Raw genomic sequence first — 18350 nt, 5'->3', positions numbered from 1 at the left:
AAATGTTTGCCAATCTCCTGGCTATGAAGTAGGTCTCATATTTCCTTGATGAAACGAGATTGAGTATCTTTCATTATTAATTGAAAGTGTTTCTCTTCTGTGAAAGGTCTTCAGCCCACTTTTCAATTGGATTGCCTTTAGTTGCTTCAGTCATGTCTGACTCTGTACGAACCTATGGACTGCAGCCCACCAGGCTTCTCTGACCACAGGATGGATTCTCTAGGCAAGAGTCCTGGAGTGGGTTGCCATGCCCTCCTCCAGGTGATCTTCCCAACCCAGGGATCGAACCCGGGTCTCCAGCATTGCAGGCAGATTCTTTACCATCTGAGCCACCAGGGAAGCCCAATACTGGAATGGGTAGCCATTCCCTTCTCCTAGGGATCTTCCCAACCCAGGGATCGAACCCAGGTCTCCCGCAATGCAGGATCCCTGGGAGGGATCATTTCTTGACCCCTCCCAAAGGCAGCAAGGCCTCCAACAACCAACCAGCTTTCCCTAAGCATCTACTATGTGAAAGGCGTACAAAGATGAATAATACAAATAAGTACTGAAAGCCTTCTCATACTCGCGGCTCCCCGTTATCATGAAAACAACAGGGAACTGAGCCAGGGAAGCCCCGGATTCTCTTTTTCTAAGTGATTTGTGGGAGTTCACCAATATGTTTCGGGAGAATGAATGGACTAAGGACTGAAAAAGCTCTAAACTGATAATTCCAATTAGGTTTGGGAAATCTTAAACACTGTCCCTCCCTCAGGCTTCTGATTTGATCCTCACTAGAGCCTTGTAGAAGAACGCTGTAACACCACTTCTCAGGTGACTTTTTTCCATCACCACTTGCCTGTCTCTGGGAAAAAGACAGAACGACTTCGTTCGAACCTTCCCAGCTCTAGATTCCACAGCCACAAACCCGGCTGACTCATCACCGGATACGCAGTGTTGCTACACCTCAACGCCAGCTCGCGATGTTCTCGCGAGAGTTGATTCCAGCCGATCATGTGACAGCCAAGATGGCCGCGTCCGGAGAGGCAGAAGAGGAGGCGGCAGTTTATTTAGTCGTGAGCGGTATCCCCTCGGAGTTGCGGTCAGCCCAGCTTCGGAGCTACTTCAGCCAGTTCCGGGAACAGCGCGACTGTGGCTTCCTCTGTTTCCATTACCGGCATCGGCCTGAGCGGGCCCCTCCCCAGGCTGCTCCCGGCTCTACCCCAACTCCTGTCCGCGAGGGTCTTGCCCAGACGTCACTCAGCGATGCCGGTGCTCTCTCCACTCAGGACTCTAGCCCCACCCGGACCCGCAGCTGCTGCTGTGTTGTCTCTGTACGGGGGGCCGCTCAAGCCCAGAGGTTTCTCCGCATGTACTCGGGCCGCCGGTGGCTGGATTCTCAGGGGACTTGGTTACCTGGTCGTTGTTTCATCCGCAGACTTCGGTTACCTACTGAGGCATCAGGTACCCGTGGGAAGGAGACTAGACTTGGCCTACAGGCACTGGAACAGAGGCACCTTTCCTGAGGAGTGATAAGTTAGGTCCCTCGTTAGGGCTCTTCAAGAGTTTAGATAATTTCTGGACAAAGTTTCAGGCTTAGCTTGCACGGTAGAAAAACTCGGGGAGAGGGGGGAAACAGAGGCCTATTCAGATGATCTTTCCAATTTATTAAGTCTATTCCTAGATCCTTTCGATTTTGCATTGACATAGAGGGCTGAAAAGGAAGTCAAGTATTGTTTTTGTTGCCCCTTCTTTGTTGTCCCCCGCCCAGTCCTCTCTTGGCAAGATGCAGTTGTTGCTCAGTCTCCAGCTTTTTGCAATCCTATGGATTGCAGCACGCCAGGTTCCTCTGGCAAGATGCAAATGAAGAGACAAGGTTTTTTATTTGGACTGTTCCCATTTCCATGGGAAATCACTTTGATATGGAAACAGGAAACAGTGCAGGGCCCTCTGATTTATTCATTCAACAAATCTAGCCTGTATTGATAGACTGACTATGACTCTAGCTGGTATGCAGAGAACAGTTGGACACAGTCTGTGCTTAGAATCCAAAAAGGAACACAGATTTATAAAAAAAGGTAATTGTTACAGAGATGCCATTCTAATTGTTAACATTTACTGAAGACTTCCTTATTAGGCACTGTTCTAAGCCTTTCATTTTCTTATTGACTCCTGACAACAATCCTATATGGTAGGAGCTATTGTTACCCATTTTGTAAGTGAGGAAACTGAAGGATACAGAAGTTATGGTACAAGACGACAGTCACAGTATTAACCAGGCATTTTGCTCCAGAGCCTGTGCTCTTTATCTCTCACTACTGTGAGATGACAGAGGAGAAACCAGTTTCCTAGAAGGAGTAGGAAATGTGGCTTTTCATCTGGATCTTGAAATATAAACAGGAGTTTGTGGGAAAGAATGGTATTCAAAGTGAATGGTATTCAAAGTAAATGGTATTTACAAAGATACAGAGATGTGGAAGTCCATGAAACTTTCAGGGCATGTTAAATTGTTTGATATGATTGGAACACATGATATGAGGGTGTGCAGGGGGTGAGGGTTAGTGGCAGTTGAGAATCAAAAGGTCATCAGGAATCAGATCTGAACGAAATCTGTGAGCTTACCGAGGTCATGAGAAATGGCATAAAATTACTAGGTGGTTCTAGTCAGGGAACAGAGAGGAAAGGACTCTGGAAAAGTTTGAAAGGGAGAAACAGCATTAGCAAAAGGATTTAAACCTTGACCAATTTCTGGCTCACGTGTCACTGGAGACTTTCAGGTTTCAAGTGTCATTCTTCTCCCTGCTTTCCAAGGTTTGGGCTCCTTTCCCTTCAGGACCCGGAAGGAACTGCAGAGTCGCAAGGCTAAGAGTGAAGCCTTCACACTGGCCGACCTGAGGCAGCTGCCAGAGCTGAATCCACCGGTGCTGATGCCCAATGGGAATGTGGGCACTCCCCTGCGGGTCTTTTTGGAATTGATTAGGGCCTGCCGCCTACCCCCTCGGATCATCACCCAGCTTCAGCTCCAGTTCCCCAAGACAGGTTCCTCTCGGCGCTATGGCAATGTGCCCTTCACTTATGAGGACTCAGAGACTGTGGAGCAGGAAGAGTTTGTGTACACAGCCGAGGGTGAGGAAATACCCCAGGGAAGCTGCTTGGCAGACATACCATCCAACTCCTGTGAAGAGCCAGAGGAAGAAGAGGAAGAGGAAGAAGAGTCACACTCAGATGATGTGAGTATGGAGAGCCATTTTGTCCTTGCTGGCAGCTTAGAGAGGCCAAGGCATTGTTAGTGCCACTCTTCAATTGTGTGTTCCAAGACCTGGGGTCCTCAGGAGGCTTCTAAAGACTTTGAACTCCCTGACACTGAATATAAAACTGCATTTGCTTGTGCAGGTATATGTTTCTTTGGGAAAAGGGACCAGAGCTTTTATCCAAAGATTCTCAAAGGCATCTTCTTATTGCTTCAGAAGAAATGTAAGGAGGGTCTCTTTCATTGATGAAATCTACTGACTGAGAGATGCGATCATCTAAGGAAGTAGAGGTGGAGCTAGGATGTGAACCCAGTCCCCTTCGCTCCTTTTCTGACGTCTGTGTGCTCTCATTATGTGGTTGAGAAGTCACCTCTGTTTTCTGACCTTGAGTCTGTGGATTGAACGCTAACCTCCAATCTAACCTCATCAGTGAAATAGACATTTCTTCTACCTCTTTCTCCAAACTTGGTTGTTCACCCATAAAATCAGGAGATTTTATGTTATTTATTGGGAAAGTTTTTTTTAAATGCATACCCTGTGTAAAAAGCAATTGATCTGTGTCTTCAAAGCTCCCCGCTCAGAGTTACTACCACATCTGGACCACATCCTTAGTGTGGTGGTTCTGCCTTTTCTCCAGCACCTGCTCTGCAGCAGTGATTCCTGAGACCTCCTGGAGTTTAAATGGGGCAGGGGACGCCCAGGATTTTAAGCCAGGAGTCATTCTATCATTCCACAAGTCCAGCCAAGCAGCTGTAAACACAGGGGCTAGCACAGGATTCCAGAGACACTCTAAGGCTCATTTCCTTCCCTCAAAGAGCCTTCAGTCTCCCTGAAGAGGAAGAACCAGCATCTGCAAAGGGTACATCATGTGGAATGGGTTTGCAGGCTGGCGCTACCCCTCTCTTGGTATACCATCTTGGGCAAATCACTTTGCTTCACTAAATCAAAATCTCCTTATCTTTAGAATGGAAATAATGGTACTTATTCTCAGAGTTGTTGGGGTGATTAAAGGAGTTAAGGTATGTGAAGGGCCTGACACAGTAGACAGTAGGTATTAGCTCTTGTCCCTACTTTCTTTGTGACATAATGTAGAAAGGCATAAACAGTGTCTATTAATTAGCACTGAAAAGTTCACAGACTAATGAGAGTGCTGTGGGCCTCAGTGTGGGGACTTCATGTGAGCTATAGCACTTGAGGAATGAGGAGGATTTAACCAAATGTAGAAGAGGTGGTGATGGGAGAGCAGGGCAGAGAGGCCAGGAGAGTGACGTGACCAAAAGTGCAACAATAAGAGTGAGTCAGGCTTGGGACTTCCCAGAGGTCCAGTGGTTAAGACTGGAAGCCCAGGAAGTGCTTCCAATGCAGGGAACACAGGTTCAGTCCTTGGTCAGGGAACTAAGATCCCCACCTGCTGTGTGGTGCAGCTTCAAAAAAAAAAGACTAGTAGGGGAAGTGGCAAAGTATGTTGAGAAACACTCAGGGCATGGAGAGATGTCAGGTCAGGCCTCAGGGGACAAAAACGTGCTCCTTCTCCGAGAAATTGGGAGGAATGGAGCTGAGGTCCCATCTCTAGGACCTCCTGTGCAGCGAGCTGCCTGCCTTGTGGGCCTCAGGTCAGGAAGCTGGACAAGAAGGTCTCCTCTCTCCACCTTCTCCCAGGACGATGACCGGGGTGAGGAGTGGGAGCGGCACGAGGCACTGCATGAGGACGTGACGGGGCAGGAGCGGACCTCTGAGCGGCTCTTTGAGGAGGAGATCGAGCTCAAGTGGGAGAAGGGCGGCTCCGGCCTGGTGTTTTACACTGACGCCCAATTCTGGCAGGAGGAGGAAGGAGGTAATGCTTGTACCAGGCAAGGGCAGGGGTGGTCCCTGCTGTTTCCGCTCAGGGCACTCTGCTCCACACGGTGGGTTCCCTGGTGGTCAACCCAACTAGAGGGCTAGGAAAGAGGCTTATATTGTTGTATTTGAGACATTAGCCATCCTTTCTAGGGGTGGGGGATCAGGGCAGTGGAGAGAAAATGCCTTCCTCCCAATTCTGAGTGACCCCCCCACCAGAGGAGAGACTTGAGTATACTCCCCAAGTTCTAGAATGTGTGTCTAAATCTAGTTAACTCTTGATAGTACTGAGAGTCCTTGGTTCACTCTGCTTGATGCTTTTCTCTCTGCAGACTTTGATGAACAGACAGCTGATGACTGGGATGTGGACATGAGCGTGTACTACGACGCAGGTACTGGGCCCTGGCTTGCAGTACTCAGAGATGGAATGGTGCCCTGGCCATGCAGTGACACTTCACCAGACCTGCTTAGCAGAGTCTGAGACAGGGCACCAGTCTCTTAAAAGGTCACTAGTTGAGTGCATTAAGTGCTGGTTGTGGGCAGCATCTTTTTCCTTTCTGTGTGGAGGAAGGACGTGTGGGCACAGCCCTCAGGGAGGTCTGGTTCTGATGGGCAGGCCCTAGTAGAGTGGAAGGGTCAGGAGTTCAGGCTCTGGTTAAGAATTTAGATTCTGGAGTCAAGAATCACCTAGGGTTGAGACCTCCCAGGTGGTCAAGTGGTTAAGGCTCCCAAGTTTCCAGTGCAGAGGGCTTGGTTTTCAATACCTGTTTGAAGAACTAAGATCCCACATGTTGTGCAATGTGGCAAAAAAAAAAAAACAACACAAAACATGACCTAGGGCGATTTACACAGTGGGAGGTGAAGACCTGGGTCCTAATTCCATCTCTCATTTTTTGGCTCTGTGACTTTCCTGCACCAGTTTTTCCTCATCTGTAAGATGGGACAGCCATGGTTCTTCCTCTTGGCGAGCTCCCAGTCTAATAAGAGAAATACAGTAATGACACACGATAAAAATGAATATGTAAATCTTGTGACGAGAGCCTAGAAACCTGATTTTCCCTACTTCTGCTGAGAGAGACCTTTCCACAAACTGGGCTCTGCTTCCTCAGATGGTGGAGACAAAGACGCCCGAGACTCTGTCCAAATGCGTCTAGAACGGAGGCTCCGTGATGGCCAGGAGGCTGGCTCTGTGATCAGACACCAGGTGGGCACCTTCGAGCGCCATACCAAGGTGAGCATTGTGGCCAGCCCACTGACCCCTTTCTTTTCCTTCTTTACCCCCATTCCCTCCCCTGCCCCCACAGGAGCCCCATGTCTTGAGTCTTCTCTCTTTCCTCTGCAGGGCATTGGGCGGAAGGTGCTAGAACGGCAGGGCTGGGCTGAGGGCCAGGGCCTGGGCAGCCAGTGTTCAGGCGTGCCTGAGGCCCTGGATAATGACGGCCAGCACCCCAGATGCAAGCGTGGATTGGGGTGAGTACGGCTGAGAGACTTCCCTGGGAGCCCAAGTGAGCCTTTCAGCTGTACCCTGGTTTCCCCTTCCCTCTGGTTCTGGGTTGGGTGCTAGAGTGCCCCTGGGGATTGAACTTTAAAGTAGAATTAGAAGGAAAAAGTAGATCTGGCACTAGTCTTTTCAAGACCGAGTCCTCAAGCTTGACAGGATGATTAATCTCCTGGGGGAGTCATTCCCTCAAGTCTGAGGAATTTGGACTCGATTGCTGTTAGGGAGTGACTGTAAGTCACAAAGTGGCAACAGTTGTTCTGAATTTTGTGTACTATTTAAAATGAAAGCAGTATGTGAGGCCCCTGGTTGCTGGCACCATCAACAGATAAGATGAGGGGGCAGGAGATTTCAATGCTCTTTGGGACAAACCAGATATGTTGGTGATGGACAGGGAGGCCTTGCATGCTGCAGTCCATGGGGTCGCAAAGAATCGGAGACTACTGAGCGACTGAACTGAACTGAAGATACGTAGTAGCTATTACCCTGTTCTTTCCCAACCCCTTTACTGGGGCAAGAGAGCAGCCCTCCTGTTTTTGTTTCAGGTACCATGGAGAGAAGCTCCAGCCATTTGGGCAACCGAAGAGGCCCCGTGGAACTGGCTTGGGGCTCATCTCCACCGTCTACGATGAGCCCCTACCCCAGGACCAAGGAGAGTTGCTGCTCCGCCGCCAGCCACCCACCAGCATGAAGTTTCGCACAGACCTGGCATTTGTGAGGAGTTCCAGCCGTGCCTTGAACAGCCTCTCAGAGCTTGAGTGACAGGCTCAAGGACTCCCCCTTAATCAGGATTACTCATAACTGCACAGTGGCAGCCCTGTGCCCAGCCTTATCTTCCACCGAAGGCAGAAAAAACTCTGGGAGCAGCAGTCTGCACGGTTGTTCAGGATGCTTTGTTCAGAACTTGCCTTCTGGTTGTCTACCTCAGGGACATTTTTACAAAAAGCCCCCGTTATATCCTCCCCTTTAATGAAAGGGCTTAATGACTCTTCCTCCTTGGTCTCCTAACCCTAGTCCCTATTTTTTCGGCTTGCTTCTGTTGCCTCCCCCAGCCCGTTGAAAAGCTGGACTGACTGAGGTTGTCAGCAAAACCTTTCTGGGAGAAGGTTACCATGAAGCCCAGAAAGAGGGGGGTTAAGGACACGGAAGAGGAGAGAGCTCGTGCTCCTAAGAGACAGTCTTGGGGCGGGCCCTCCAGTGTCTACCCTTCAGTGGCTGGGCCCGGAGCAGCGGACAACCCGCCGCAGAGGTCCCGGGTCTGCGACCTAACGAGAAAATAAAAAAGTTAACTACCGAATTTTTCTGTCTCTTCGGATTTGGGCCAGGAGTAAGGTGGGAAAACCCCCGGAAAGGTCCCTGCAGGGCCCCAAAGTCGGCCCCACGCCCCGGCGTCACGACTTGGGTCTCATCTCCACAGCTCTCGGCGCCAAGCTGTGTCGTCACCGTGAGGGCGGGACTTCCTCTCCGGGCCGGGTTTTCCCGACGTAATCCGGAAGTCGGGTGCAGGTCCCGTTGGTACCTGGCCAACCCTCACAGCGCGCGGGTTCCCTCCTCTTCCTCAGGCGAGCCCCGGGCATCTCCTCCAGCGCGGGGCGAAGCGCACGTTGGGGGATCCCGTCGTCGCCCTCAGAGCTCGTCTCCGGTGTGGCTCCCGTCTCCCTCCCCTGCCGCGCTCAGCTGCTCCGCACGGAGCCGTGTGCCGGCGGCCCATGGCGGGAGCCGCTCCGACCACGGCGTTTGGGCAGGCGGTGATCGGTCCGCCGGGCTCGGGGAAGACCACATACTGTCTGGGCATGAGCGAGTTCCTGCGCGCGCTGGGCCGGCGCGTGGCGGTGGTGAACCTGGACCCAGCCAACGAGGGGCTGCCTTACGAGTGCGCCGTGGACGTGGGCGAGCTGGTGGGGCTGGGCGACGTGATGGACGCGCTGCAGCTGGGCCCCAACGGCGGCCTGCTCTACTGCATGGAGTACCTGGAGGCCAACCTGGACTGGCTGCGTGCCAAGCTCGACCCCCTGCGCGGCCACTACTTCCTCTTCGACTGCCCTGGCCAAGTGGAGCTCTGCACGCACCACGGAGCCTTGCGCAGCATCTTCTCCCAGATGACGCAGTGGGACCTCAGGGTGCGTCTGGGGTCTGGCGGGCCTATTTTGCAGATGGAAGAACTGAGACAGGGAGGAGGACAGATGCCACGCCCCCATGTCCCTCAGTGAGGTAGGGGCCCAGACACTTTGAAGTAAAACAGGTGTGAGTTCGAATTCTGGCTTTGCTACTGACTCCACACTGTGTGATCCTGGTCAAGTCAGTTTAATCTCTCTGAACCTCAGTTTTCTCATCTGTAGAATGGATGTGTCACTACCCAATTTGGGATTATTGGGAGTATAGAAGGAGTTAAGTGGAAAGTGGCATGATGATTGTTGTTGTGACTTGGTGGGCAAAAGGAAGTGAAACAGTGGAGTCAGATGCAGTGCCCACTGGGAGGCTCAGTGCAAGGCGTCTTGTAGGAAAAAATGTTCCACCTCTCCTGGGATAAGGGTTAGCTGTGGCTGTTAGAATGAAACAGAAGGAGGAGGAGACTAATGGGAAGACTTGCACTTTGCCCTCAGAAGTCCCCAATCTGATGGGAGGGACAGAGGCCCTAATGTTCCCTGCTTCCCCAGGCCACTCTCACCCCTTTCCCTTCCTCCCTTCCCAGCTGACTGCTGTTCACCTGGTGGATTCTCACTATTGCACAGACCCTGCCAAGTTCATTTCGGTACTGTGTACTTCCCTGGCCACCATGCTGCATGTGGAGCTGCCCCACGTCAACCTCCTCTCCAAGATGGACCTCATCGAACACTATGGGAAGCTGGGTAAGAGATCCCGTTCTGGCAGCCCAGGGCAGCAGCTGGGCTGGAGTGATGCAGAGATCTCTGCTGAAGGAAGCCGCTTCCAGGGATCATGTATGGCCTGGGATAGTAGCCACAGGCAGATCTGACCCCTGCCCATTTATTTTGTGCCCCTCCGTGCCAGATACTATTCTGGGTTTGGGGGACAAGAGAGCTACAGATGGTGATATGTATTATGAAGGAATTAGAAGAAAATGATGGATAGTGAGTGAATGAGAAGGAGGGCATAAACTGTACTGTTTGAGCTGAGTAGTAAAAAGAGCCAGCCAAAGCAGACGTGTCCTAGACAGGGGATTTGGTAACGGTAAAGGCCCTTAGGGACAGAGCTTTTTGTGTTCAAGGGAAAGGGGGTGGGAGTGGGGGAGCCCAGTGCAGCTCAGAGAGTGATAGGAGGAAGCTAGGTCAGAGGGGTGGGCAGGGGCTAAAGAGGAAAGCCACTGATGAATATGAAGCAGGAGAGCACCATGAACTGAAAAGGCCCTTCTGGCTGCTTTGTGAATTGAAAGAGGCGAGAATGAAAACAGATCCTGTAGGAGGGTTTTGCAGCAACCCAGGCAGTGGTTAGTGGAAACAAAGAGAAGGAGATAGATATAAAACTTAACTCAGGAAATAGGATTTGCTGGTGGATTGGACCTAGAGGAATTAAGAATGGCCCTCACGTTTCTGACTGAACCAGTGGATGGATAAAGGTGGGAACAACAGAGGGAGAAGCAGGCTGGCACGAGGCAGGGGTGTTGCCTAGGGTTCTAACTGCCAGCGTTTTTCCTCCTGCAAAATTAGTGCTCTGCTGACTGGAGCATCAGTTCTCTAAATACCATCTTCAGCCACAAAGGAACGTAGAGAAGAACAGCTGAAAGGAGGTTGGGGGGAGAGTGAAGTGTCAGGGCCTTGTCCAGGGATGGTGACTGGCTGCCAGCTGGGACACAGAAGGACGTCAGCACCTTGGAGGGACCACCTCCGCCCAGAGTCCTGGGCCGTCTCTTGACAAGATAAACCTCAGTTTATCTGTGTGCAGATTTGTGTCCTTCCAAACCTCTCTCCCCGCTTCACAGCCTCCACTCCAGATGGCTACCTGTTTGTCCTCTGCATTTCTAGCTTTGACTCTTGCCAGTCATCCTCACAGGAGACTGAGGTACACACACGATCAGGCAGCTGAGACCCAGAGAAGTTACAAGAATAGCCCAAGGTCAGTCACTCAGCTAGCAAGTTAGCTGAGAGGAAATCCAAGTGCCAGCGTACCTGGCTGCAGTTTCTCCATTCTCAGTGAGAAACACAGCTGTCAGACAATCCAAGAAGTTTGTTGGAATGCCCACATTTTCTTCCTTGCAGGCACAGGGGTGGCAGTTTCTAATCAGGGCTGGTAAGAATACAGAAAGCAGAGCTCAGGGCGTGAGTCAGTTGGTCCTGATAGCCGGATTCCCTCAACTGACTTTGGGACAGACCTGCAGAGTTCCCAACTGCCTGAGTCTTCCAGGCAGAAATGGATAATGTGGGAAGGCCCACTTTCCTTCTCTTAGGAGGAAGTTTGTATTCATAGAACTGAGTTCAGGGACCTCTGAGTCATCTATTCCGATCTTCTCATTTTACGCTAGGAAGGAACTGGCCCAGAAAGGGAAAGTCATTTTCCCAAGAGGCCAGCCTGCTAGGTAGATGACTTAGAGTGTCTGTGCCAGGTCCTGGGGGCACTGCCTGGCTGTGAGCCTCGTGAGGCAGGGGCCAAGCTGTATTATTGGTACATATTCAGTCTTATTACCATTGATCAGGCACTTCTCTGAACGAGACACTGAGGTTTATAGCAGTTAATCCTCACAGTAGCCTCATGAGGTGGGTAACTGCCCAGGGAGCTAGTAAATGGCAGAGCCAACAAGTGAAATCAGTTGTTTTCTTCTTAGTAAGTTCATTTCACTGCCTCAACAAATATTTGTTGAATGAATGAGTGAGTGAATGAAGGTAAAGGAAGAAAGAAAAAAATATGTTCCCTGTTCTCAGGTCTTTTGCCTGATTCCAGCTGCTCCTAATACCAGTTTCTTTTCTCTTCTTTTTTAATTGAACTATAATGGACTTACAATGTTGTGTTAACAAAGTGATTCAGTTACACACATATATATATATATATATATATATATATATATATATATATATATTCTTTTTCGTATTCTTTGCCATTGTGGTTTATCTTTATCACAGGATATTGAATAGAGTTCCCTGTGCTAACCAGTTTCTCTTCTTAGCCTTCAACCTGGACTACTACACAGAGGTCCTGGACCTCTCCTACCTGTTGGACCATCTTGCTTCAGATCCTTTCTTCCGCCACTACCGGCAGCTCAATGAGAAACTGGTGCAGCTCATTGAAGACTACAGCCTAGTCTCCTTCATCCCTCTCAATATCCAGGTACAAACATACTTCTTTTTTTTTCTTTCTCTTACATTTTTGGACATGCTGCGCAACTTGTGGAATCCCCAACCAGGGACTGAACCTGGGCCTTGGACAGTGAAAGCTCAGAGTGCTAACTGCAGACCGGCAGACCCTAAGGACATCTCATTTTTTTGCAATTCACTTTACTGTACTTCACAGCTACTGCTTTTTTTTTTTTTTTTAACAAATTGCAGGTTTGTGGCAACCCTGCATTCAACAAGTGTATGTTCCAACAGCATTTGCTCACTTTATGTCTCCATGTCACAGTTTGATGATTCTCACAATGTTTTAAGCTTTTTCATTATTATTATACTTGTTATGATGATCTGTGATCAGTGATCTTTGATGTTACTCTCTACAATTGTTTAGGGCACCATCAACTACACCCATATAAGACAGTAAACTTAATCCACAGATGGCATGTGTATTTTGACAGCTTCGCTGACTGGCTGTTCCCCCATCTCGTTTCCTCTCCTTGGGCGGCCTTATTCCCTAAAACACAGCAATGTGGAAATTAGGCCAGTTAATAACCCTACACTGGCCTCTGTGTTCAAGTGAAAGGAAGAGCGTCCCGTCTCTCACTTTAAAAGCTAGAAATACTTAAAATTAGTGAGGAAGGCATGTCGAAAAGCTAAGAAAGGCCGAAAGCTAGGCCTCTGGTGCCAAATGGTTTGCCACGTTGTAAATGCAAAGGAAAAAGTCATGAAGGAAATCAGAAGTGCTGCTTCACTGAACAGAGGAGTGGTAAGAAAGCACAACAGAAATCTTTCAGCATATCAGAAAGCTGATATGGAGAAAGTTTTAGAGGTCTGAATAGATCTAACCAGCCATAGCATTTCCTTAAGCCAAAGCCCAATCCAGAGCAAGGCCCTACCTAACTTCTTCCAGTTGTTTGAAGGTTGAGAGGTGAGGAAGCTGCAGAAGAAAAGTTTGAAACTTGCAGAGGTTGGTTCCTGAGGTTTAAGGAAGGAAGCCACCCCGGTAACATGAAAGTGTAAGCAAAGCAGCAAGTGCTAAGGAGAAGCTGCAGCAAATTACCCAGAAGATCTCGCTAAGATAATTAATGAAGGTGGCATCACTAAGCAGATTCTCATTGTAGACAGAACTGCCTTCTACTGGAAGATGTTATCTAGGACTTTGTAGCTGGAGACGAGTCAGTGCCTGGCTTCAAAGGACAGGCTGACTCTTGTTAGGGACTAATGCATCTCGTGACCTTTAAGTTGAAGCCAGAGCTCATTTACCATTCTGAAAACCCTAGGGCCCTTAAGAATTCTGTTAAATCTACTTTGTCTGTGCTCTGTAAATGGAACAACAAAGCCTGGATGACAGCGCATCTGTGTACATGTTTCACTAAATATTTTAAGCCCACTATTGAGACCTACTACTCAGAAAAAAAGACACTTTTCATAATATTAATGCTCATTAACAAGACACCTATTCACCCAAGGGCTGTGATGGAGATGTTTTCATGCCTGCCAACACAGCATCTATTCTGCAGCCCATGGATCAAGGAATCGTTTTGACTTTCAAGTCTCAGTATTTAAGAAATACATTTCTGAAGGGTGTAGCTGCCATAGATGGTGATTCGGTTCATGGTTCTGGACAAAGTAAATTGAAAATCTCCTGGAAAGGATCCCCATTCTAGATGTCATTAAGAACGTCTGATTCATGGGAACAGGTCAAAATATCAACATTAACAGGAGTTTGGAAGACATTGATTCCAGCCCTTTGGGTGACTTTGAGGGGTTCGAAACTTCTGTGGAGGACGTAATTGCAGATTGGTAGAAATGGCAAGAGAACTAGAATTAGAAGAGCCTGAAGCTGTGACTGAATTGCTGTGATCTCATGAAAAAACTTGAATGGATGAGTTCCTTCTCAGGGATGAGCAGAGCAAGTGGTTTCTTGAGATGGAAACTACTGGAGAAGATACTGTGAAGGATGAAATGGCAACAAAGGATTTAGAATATCACATGAACTCAGTTGATATAGTAGCAACAGGGTTTCAGAGGACTCACTCCAATTTTGGAAGAAGTTCTACTGTTATGCTATTAAATGCTGTCAAACAGCATTGCATGCTACAGGGAAATGGTTCATAAAAAGAAGAGTCAATTGATGCTTCACGCTTCACTGTTGTCTTATTTTAAGAAATTGCCACAGCCATCCTAGCCTTCAGTCACCACCACCCTGCTCAGGCAGCAGCCTTCAAAATGGAGGCAAGACCCTCAACCGGCAAAAAGATTATGACTCACTGAAGGCTCAGATGATAGTTAGCATTTTTTAGCAATAAAGTACTTTTTGATTAAGGTATGTATTTTTTTTTTAGACATAATGCTATTGTACACTTAGTAGACTACAGTATAGCATAAACACAACTTTTATACGCACTGGGAAACCAAAAAGTTCATGTGACTCACTTGATCGTGGGATTTGCTTTATTGGAATACTCTAGAACCCAACCCACAGTATCTCCGAGGTGTGCTTATACTAGGCACTAGAAGGACTCCTCCCTTGGCTTTTGGCTCTGAAGTGCCTGGAACTGCACTTCCAGACCAAGGATATAGGAGGCTTTGAGGCCTCAAACAGTGGTCTTTGTCCTGGGTCCAGCTATCATTCAGTCTCATTGGCTTCGAGACCAGTGGGAGGCAGGAATCCAGTAAAGAGGATGGACCAGACTTTGGCCCTATCTGTTCTGTTTTGCTGGGTTCTCTCCACATATGTTACCTCCTCTGTGTGAAAATGGATGAGTTCAGAAAGTCCCCAGCCGGGGACTTGCCCAAGGCCCGGGACAAGTCTTTCAGGCTCTTTCCAGATGCAACTGTCTGTTGACTTCGCGAAGTAGTACCCAACCCTTGTGCCTCTCACCTTGTACCCTGCAAAGGGAACCTGGGAGACGAAGGTGCGTGTTAGATTCCTTTCTGCTGACTTAAAAGAACTTGTCTCTTCTATTGAATGCCACACTTTTCTCCTCTACAGTGAGGAGGTGAACCCTATAATATTAATCATACAATTTACAACTTGTTGAAGGCTTTCTGTATTAGACATTTTGTGTGTGTGTGCTAAGGGCTGTTACATGCACTGTTTTGATCTCTTTCCTGTCATGTGATGTAGGGACCATCCTTACCACTTTTATATGGAGGAACAAATAAGTTACATGCATATTTACTGGGTGCCTGCTGTTAGCTAAGTGCTATGCCAGGCACTGGGGATGCCTGGGCACACAAGTTCCTGACCTCAAGGGGTGCACAGTCCAGTGGGGGAGTTACTAACTTGTTAACAGTAAGCTGGTAGGCTCATAGCTACAGTGGGGATAAACCCAGGGGATGGTGAGTGTGCATGGAGGAACTTATCTGTTCTAATTTGGGTGAGTTGGTAGTCAGGAAAGATGGGGTGTAGCTGGGCCTCTGGGGAGACTGTAGATATATTCCAGGCCAAGGAAGCTGCATGGACTAGAGGCTTCACAAGGCAAGATGGAGGGGGCATATTTGGAGAATGCAGTTGGTTTGGTACAACCTCAGTTCCACATACCTCTGTTTCTCTCCTTCCCGCTCAGGATAAGGAGAGTATCCAGCGGGTGCTGCAGGCTGTGGATAAAGCCAACGGCTACTGCTTTGGGGTCCAGGAGCAGCGGAGCCTGGAGGCCATGATGTCTGCCGCCGTGGGAGCTGACTTCCATTTCTCCTCGTATCCTTCCTCACTAGCCTCCACCATGGAGGCTAGTTTCCTGTTGACCAGTGGGCTCACTGGTGGCTGGTCCCTTAGAAGGCTTCAGTGTTGTCTGTACCTGAGGATAAGGGAGGACATTGATCAGAAGGAGCAACAAATACAGAGGCCCAGCCATGAAAGGGCACTGGTCACTAGGGAGAGACACAGGAACTTCAGTTTGCCTGGTGTCTTGAACGTGAAGGAGAAGGGGAGATGCAGTGGTCAAGGGAAGTGGGCAGTGGCGGAGTGTGGACTTCGGTCTGTGGGTGGCCGGTGGGAACCAGCATCCTACCCATGAGCTGAGCGTGATGCAATCAGATGTCCATTTTTGAAAAGCACCTCTAAGTACAGAAAGTACATTTAAGGGATGTGATTGGGAGCAGGAGCGTTTTTAGCCTCCAGGTCAGAACGGATGAACTGTTAGTGAGAATAGAAAAAAGGGTGTGGCCTGGGAAAAATACTAAGGAGATAGACAACCAGAGCTAGTGCCCAGGTGGTTATAGGATAGAAGGAGGTGGAGCAAAAGTTAGACTCCCAGGTGGTAGGGGTGGTTGTAGGGCTTCCCTGGTGGCTTGGATGGTAAAGGATGTGCCTGCAATGCAGGTTTGATCCCTGGATGGGGAAAACCTGTGACTCCTGGAGGAGGGGCATGGCTACCCACTCCAGTATCCCTGCCTGGAGAATTCCATGGACACAGGAGCCTGATGGGCTGTAGTCCAGGGGGTCACAGTCCGACACGACTAAGCAGTTAACACTTTGACTTTTCAGGGGTGGTGGTGCTTACTGAAGCAAGAAAAGGAAGAGGAGAGGGCAGGTTCGTCAGGTGGGTAGCAGGGATGGGAGCTGAGGGCTGTGCCATGTTTGAGGGGCATGGCTCCAGAGCGTGTGCCACAGCACAGAGCCAGAAGGTTGGCGCACTCCAGTCCTCTGCTGCTCAGCAGTGTGGGGAAGAGGAGCATGTGGGTCTGGATGCTTCAAGGGACTTCTCAGGCCAGTTGGTCCCCGTGGCCTGAAGCTATAATTATGAGGAAGGGAACAGGATGGGAGGAACCTGCCAGACACAGTTGGGAGGCGGGCATCACAGAGATCAGATCCTGCCCAGACCAGGTCCCCATCCTTGCCTGTGCTGTCAGCCTTGACAAGCCCCCCATCAGCACCCTGGGCCTGCAGGAGAAGTACCTGGCGCCGTCAGAGCAGTCAGTGGAGCAGGAGGCCATACAACTGTAGCAGCAGGCCGGGCTCCAGAGGACAAGACACACGACCCAGCACTGGGGAGAGTGGCGGCTCCCAGTGACCCGCTGGACAGCTCAGCGGCTGCAGATCCAAGAGCAGCTCTCCGGGCCAGAGCTGGGAGACGGGCGAGGGGATACTCAGGCCTGTGGAGGACTTCTGGCCTGAAGCCAGATGTGTCGCCAAGCGGAGCACCCTTGTGAGCCCTGGGCGCTGCCACCGGGCATTCAGTACTGACCCACTCAGGCTGTAATGGAATATGCTGCAATACAAGAGCTTATTTTCTACTTCTTGGGGCTTCCAAACTTTCCTTCCGCCACCCTGGCCAAGGGAAGTGGGAACGTGGGAAGGTCACCTTTCCTCAGAAGAGGCGTGTTTCTTGGTATTCCAGGGCAATGTTGCCCCCAAGCCCAGGATCATGGCTGGAGGGGTGACTCAGTCTCCAGTTGTGCTCCTTTGTTTGTCTTCAGCACTAACAGTGAACTCAAGGCTGAGCTTTCACAAGCCCCACTTCCTAGCAGATCTCACAGTGTTTTATTTTCATTGTATTTATTTCACAGTTTTATTCTTTTGAGGGGCAAGTGTTAATTAGTTTTCCATTTATAGTAATGATTAAAGTTGATTTTAAAATGAAGTTATTTATACAAAATGAGTTGTTGAAAGAAAAATATTAGTATATAATATGGTATCATGAAGGCTGTGGCAAAAATTACGATGACTCCAGGTTGGAAATACTGGTACTAGCTTCTTTGCTGTTGCAGCGGGTTGGGTGCAATTCGTATTTTCAGCAAGTAGGTGGCGCCCCAGGCTTTTTTTTTTTTTTTTTTTTTTAATTTTCTTTCAGTTGTATCCTGGAGGCAGAAGGGGACAGATGGCAGTTGTGCCAGTAGTCTTATTTGCAGACACTCAGGCCTGTTAACACATGGGATGGGCTTCACATATCACAAAGAGCTTCCACACAGACAGTCCTCATATGACTCTCACAGGAACGCCTAGGGATACAGATGAGATGGGGAATAGTGCTAAGCCCTACTTTACATGAGGAAACAGAAAACTGAGGAGTTTGAACCTTGGTCAGCCTGGCTCTCTCACACTCGCTCTGCTGACTTCTTATATGGTGAATCCTTAGTGGTGAAAAGTCATGACCCCTTCTCCCACAGGGTTTGTAGCCAATCAGGAGAAAGAATTTAGACACCTGTAGAGTATTCCTGAGTCGTAAATCAGGGGGAACATAGATGACTGGTGATTTTGACAGGTGGGGAATTCAACTTAGGAAAAGTGTTCTGAAGTGGCCTTGAGATGGGGGTGACTGAGCTTTGCTTTCTTAGTTTTGGCCATCAGAGCAGAAGGCAGAGAGGAAGGGGCTATAAGGAGGCTCTTCAGACTGGAACGGTGTGAAAGCAGTCGACCTCGACTCCCATGCCTGGCAGCATACAGGATAATAACTGGGTGCTACTTCCCCCGCCTCTTTCATCTGAGTTCAAAGCACCTCACCCCTATTAACACTGTACACAGTAGGTGGGGAGTATCAACAGGGCAAGCCAGGGAAACTG

General features: G+C 49.2%; 2 protein-coding genes across 2 annotated transcripts; both read left to right on the top strand.

The window, feature by feature from the left end:
* The first annotated feature begins 988 nt into the window (after window positions 1-988).
* On the top strand, window positions 989-7861 carry GPATCH3 (G-patch domain containing 3). The gene is made up of 7 exons (XM_061148306.1): window positions 989-1443; window positions 2791-3209; window positions 4890-5064; window positions 5399-5458; window positions 6176-6297; window positions 6409-6536; window positions 7110-7861. The coding sequence occupies exons 1-7, from the start codon at window positions 1008-1010 to the stop codon at window positions 7324-7326; spliced, it is 1557 nt and encodes a 518-aa protein (XP_061004289.1). The 5' UTR covers window positions 989-1007; the 3' UTR covers window positions 7327-7861.
* Window positions 7862-8051: 190 nt separating this feature from the next.
* On the top strand, window positions 8052-17431 carry GPN2 (GPN-loop GTPase 2). Its single transcript, XM_061148305.1, has 5 exons — window positions 8052-8684; window positions 9257-9413; window positions 11681-11841; window positions 15416-15546; window positions 16722-17431. Exons 1-5 carry the CDS (start codon window positions 8274-8276, stop codon window positions 16792-16794), a joined length of 933 nt encoding a protein of 310 aa, XP_061004288.1. The 5' UTR covers window positions 8052-8273; the 3' UTR covers window positions 16795-17431.
* Window positions 17432-18350: the final 919 nt, after the last annotated feature.

The sequence above is a fragment of the Dama dama genome, chromosome 8 (genome assembly GCF_033118175.1).
Source record: "Dama dama isolate Ldn47 chromosome 8, ASM3311817v1, whole genome shotgun sequence".
Taxonomy (NCBI): domain Eukaryota; kingdom Metazoa; phylum Chordata; class Mammalia; order Artiodactyla; family Cervidae; genus Dama; species Dama dama.
The sequence above is the reverse complement of the archived record's forward strand: the minus strand, read 5'-3'. Positions and strand labels throughout refer to the sequence as shown.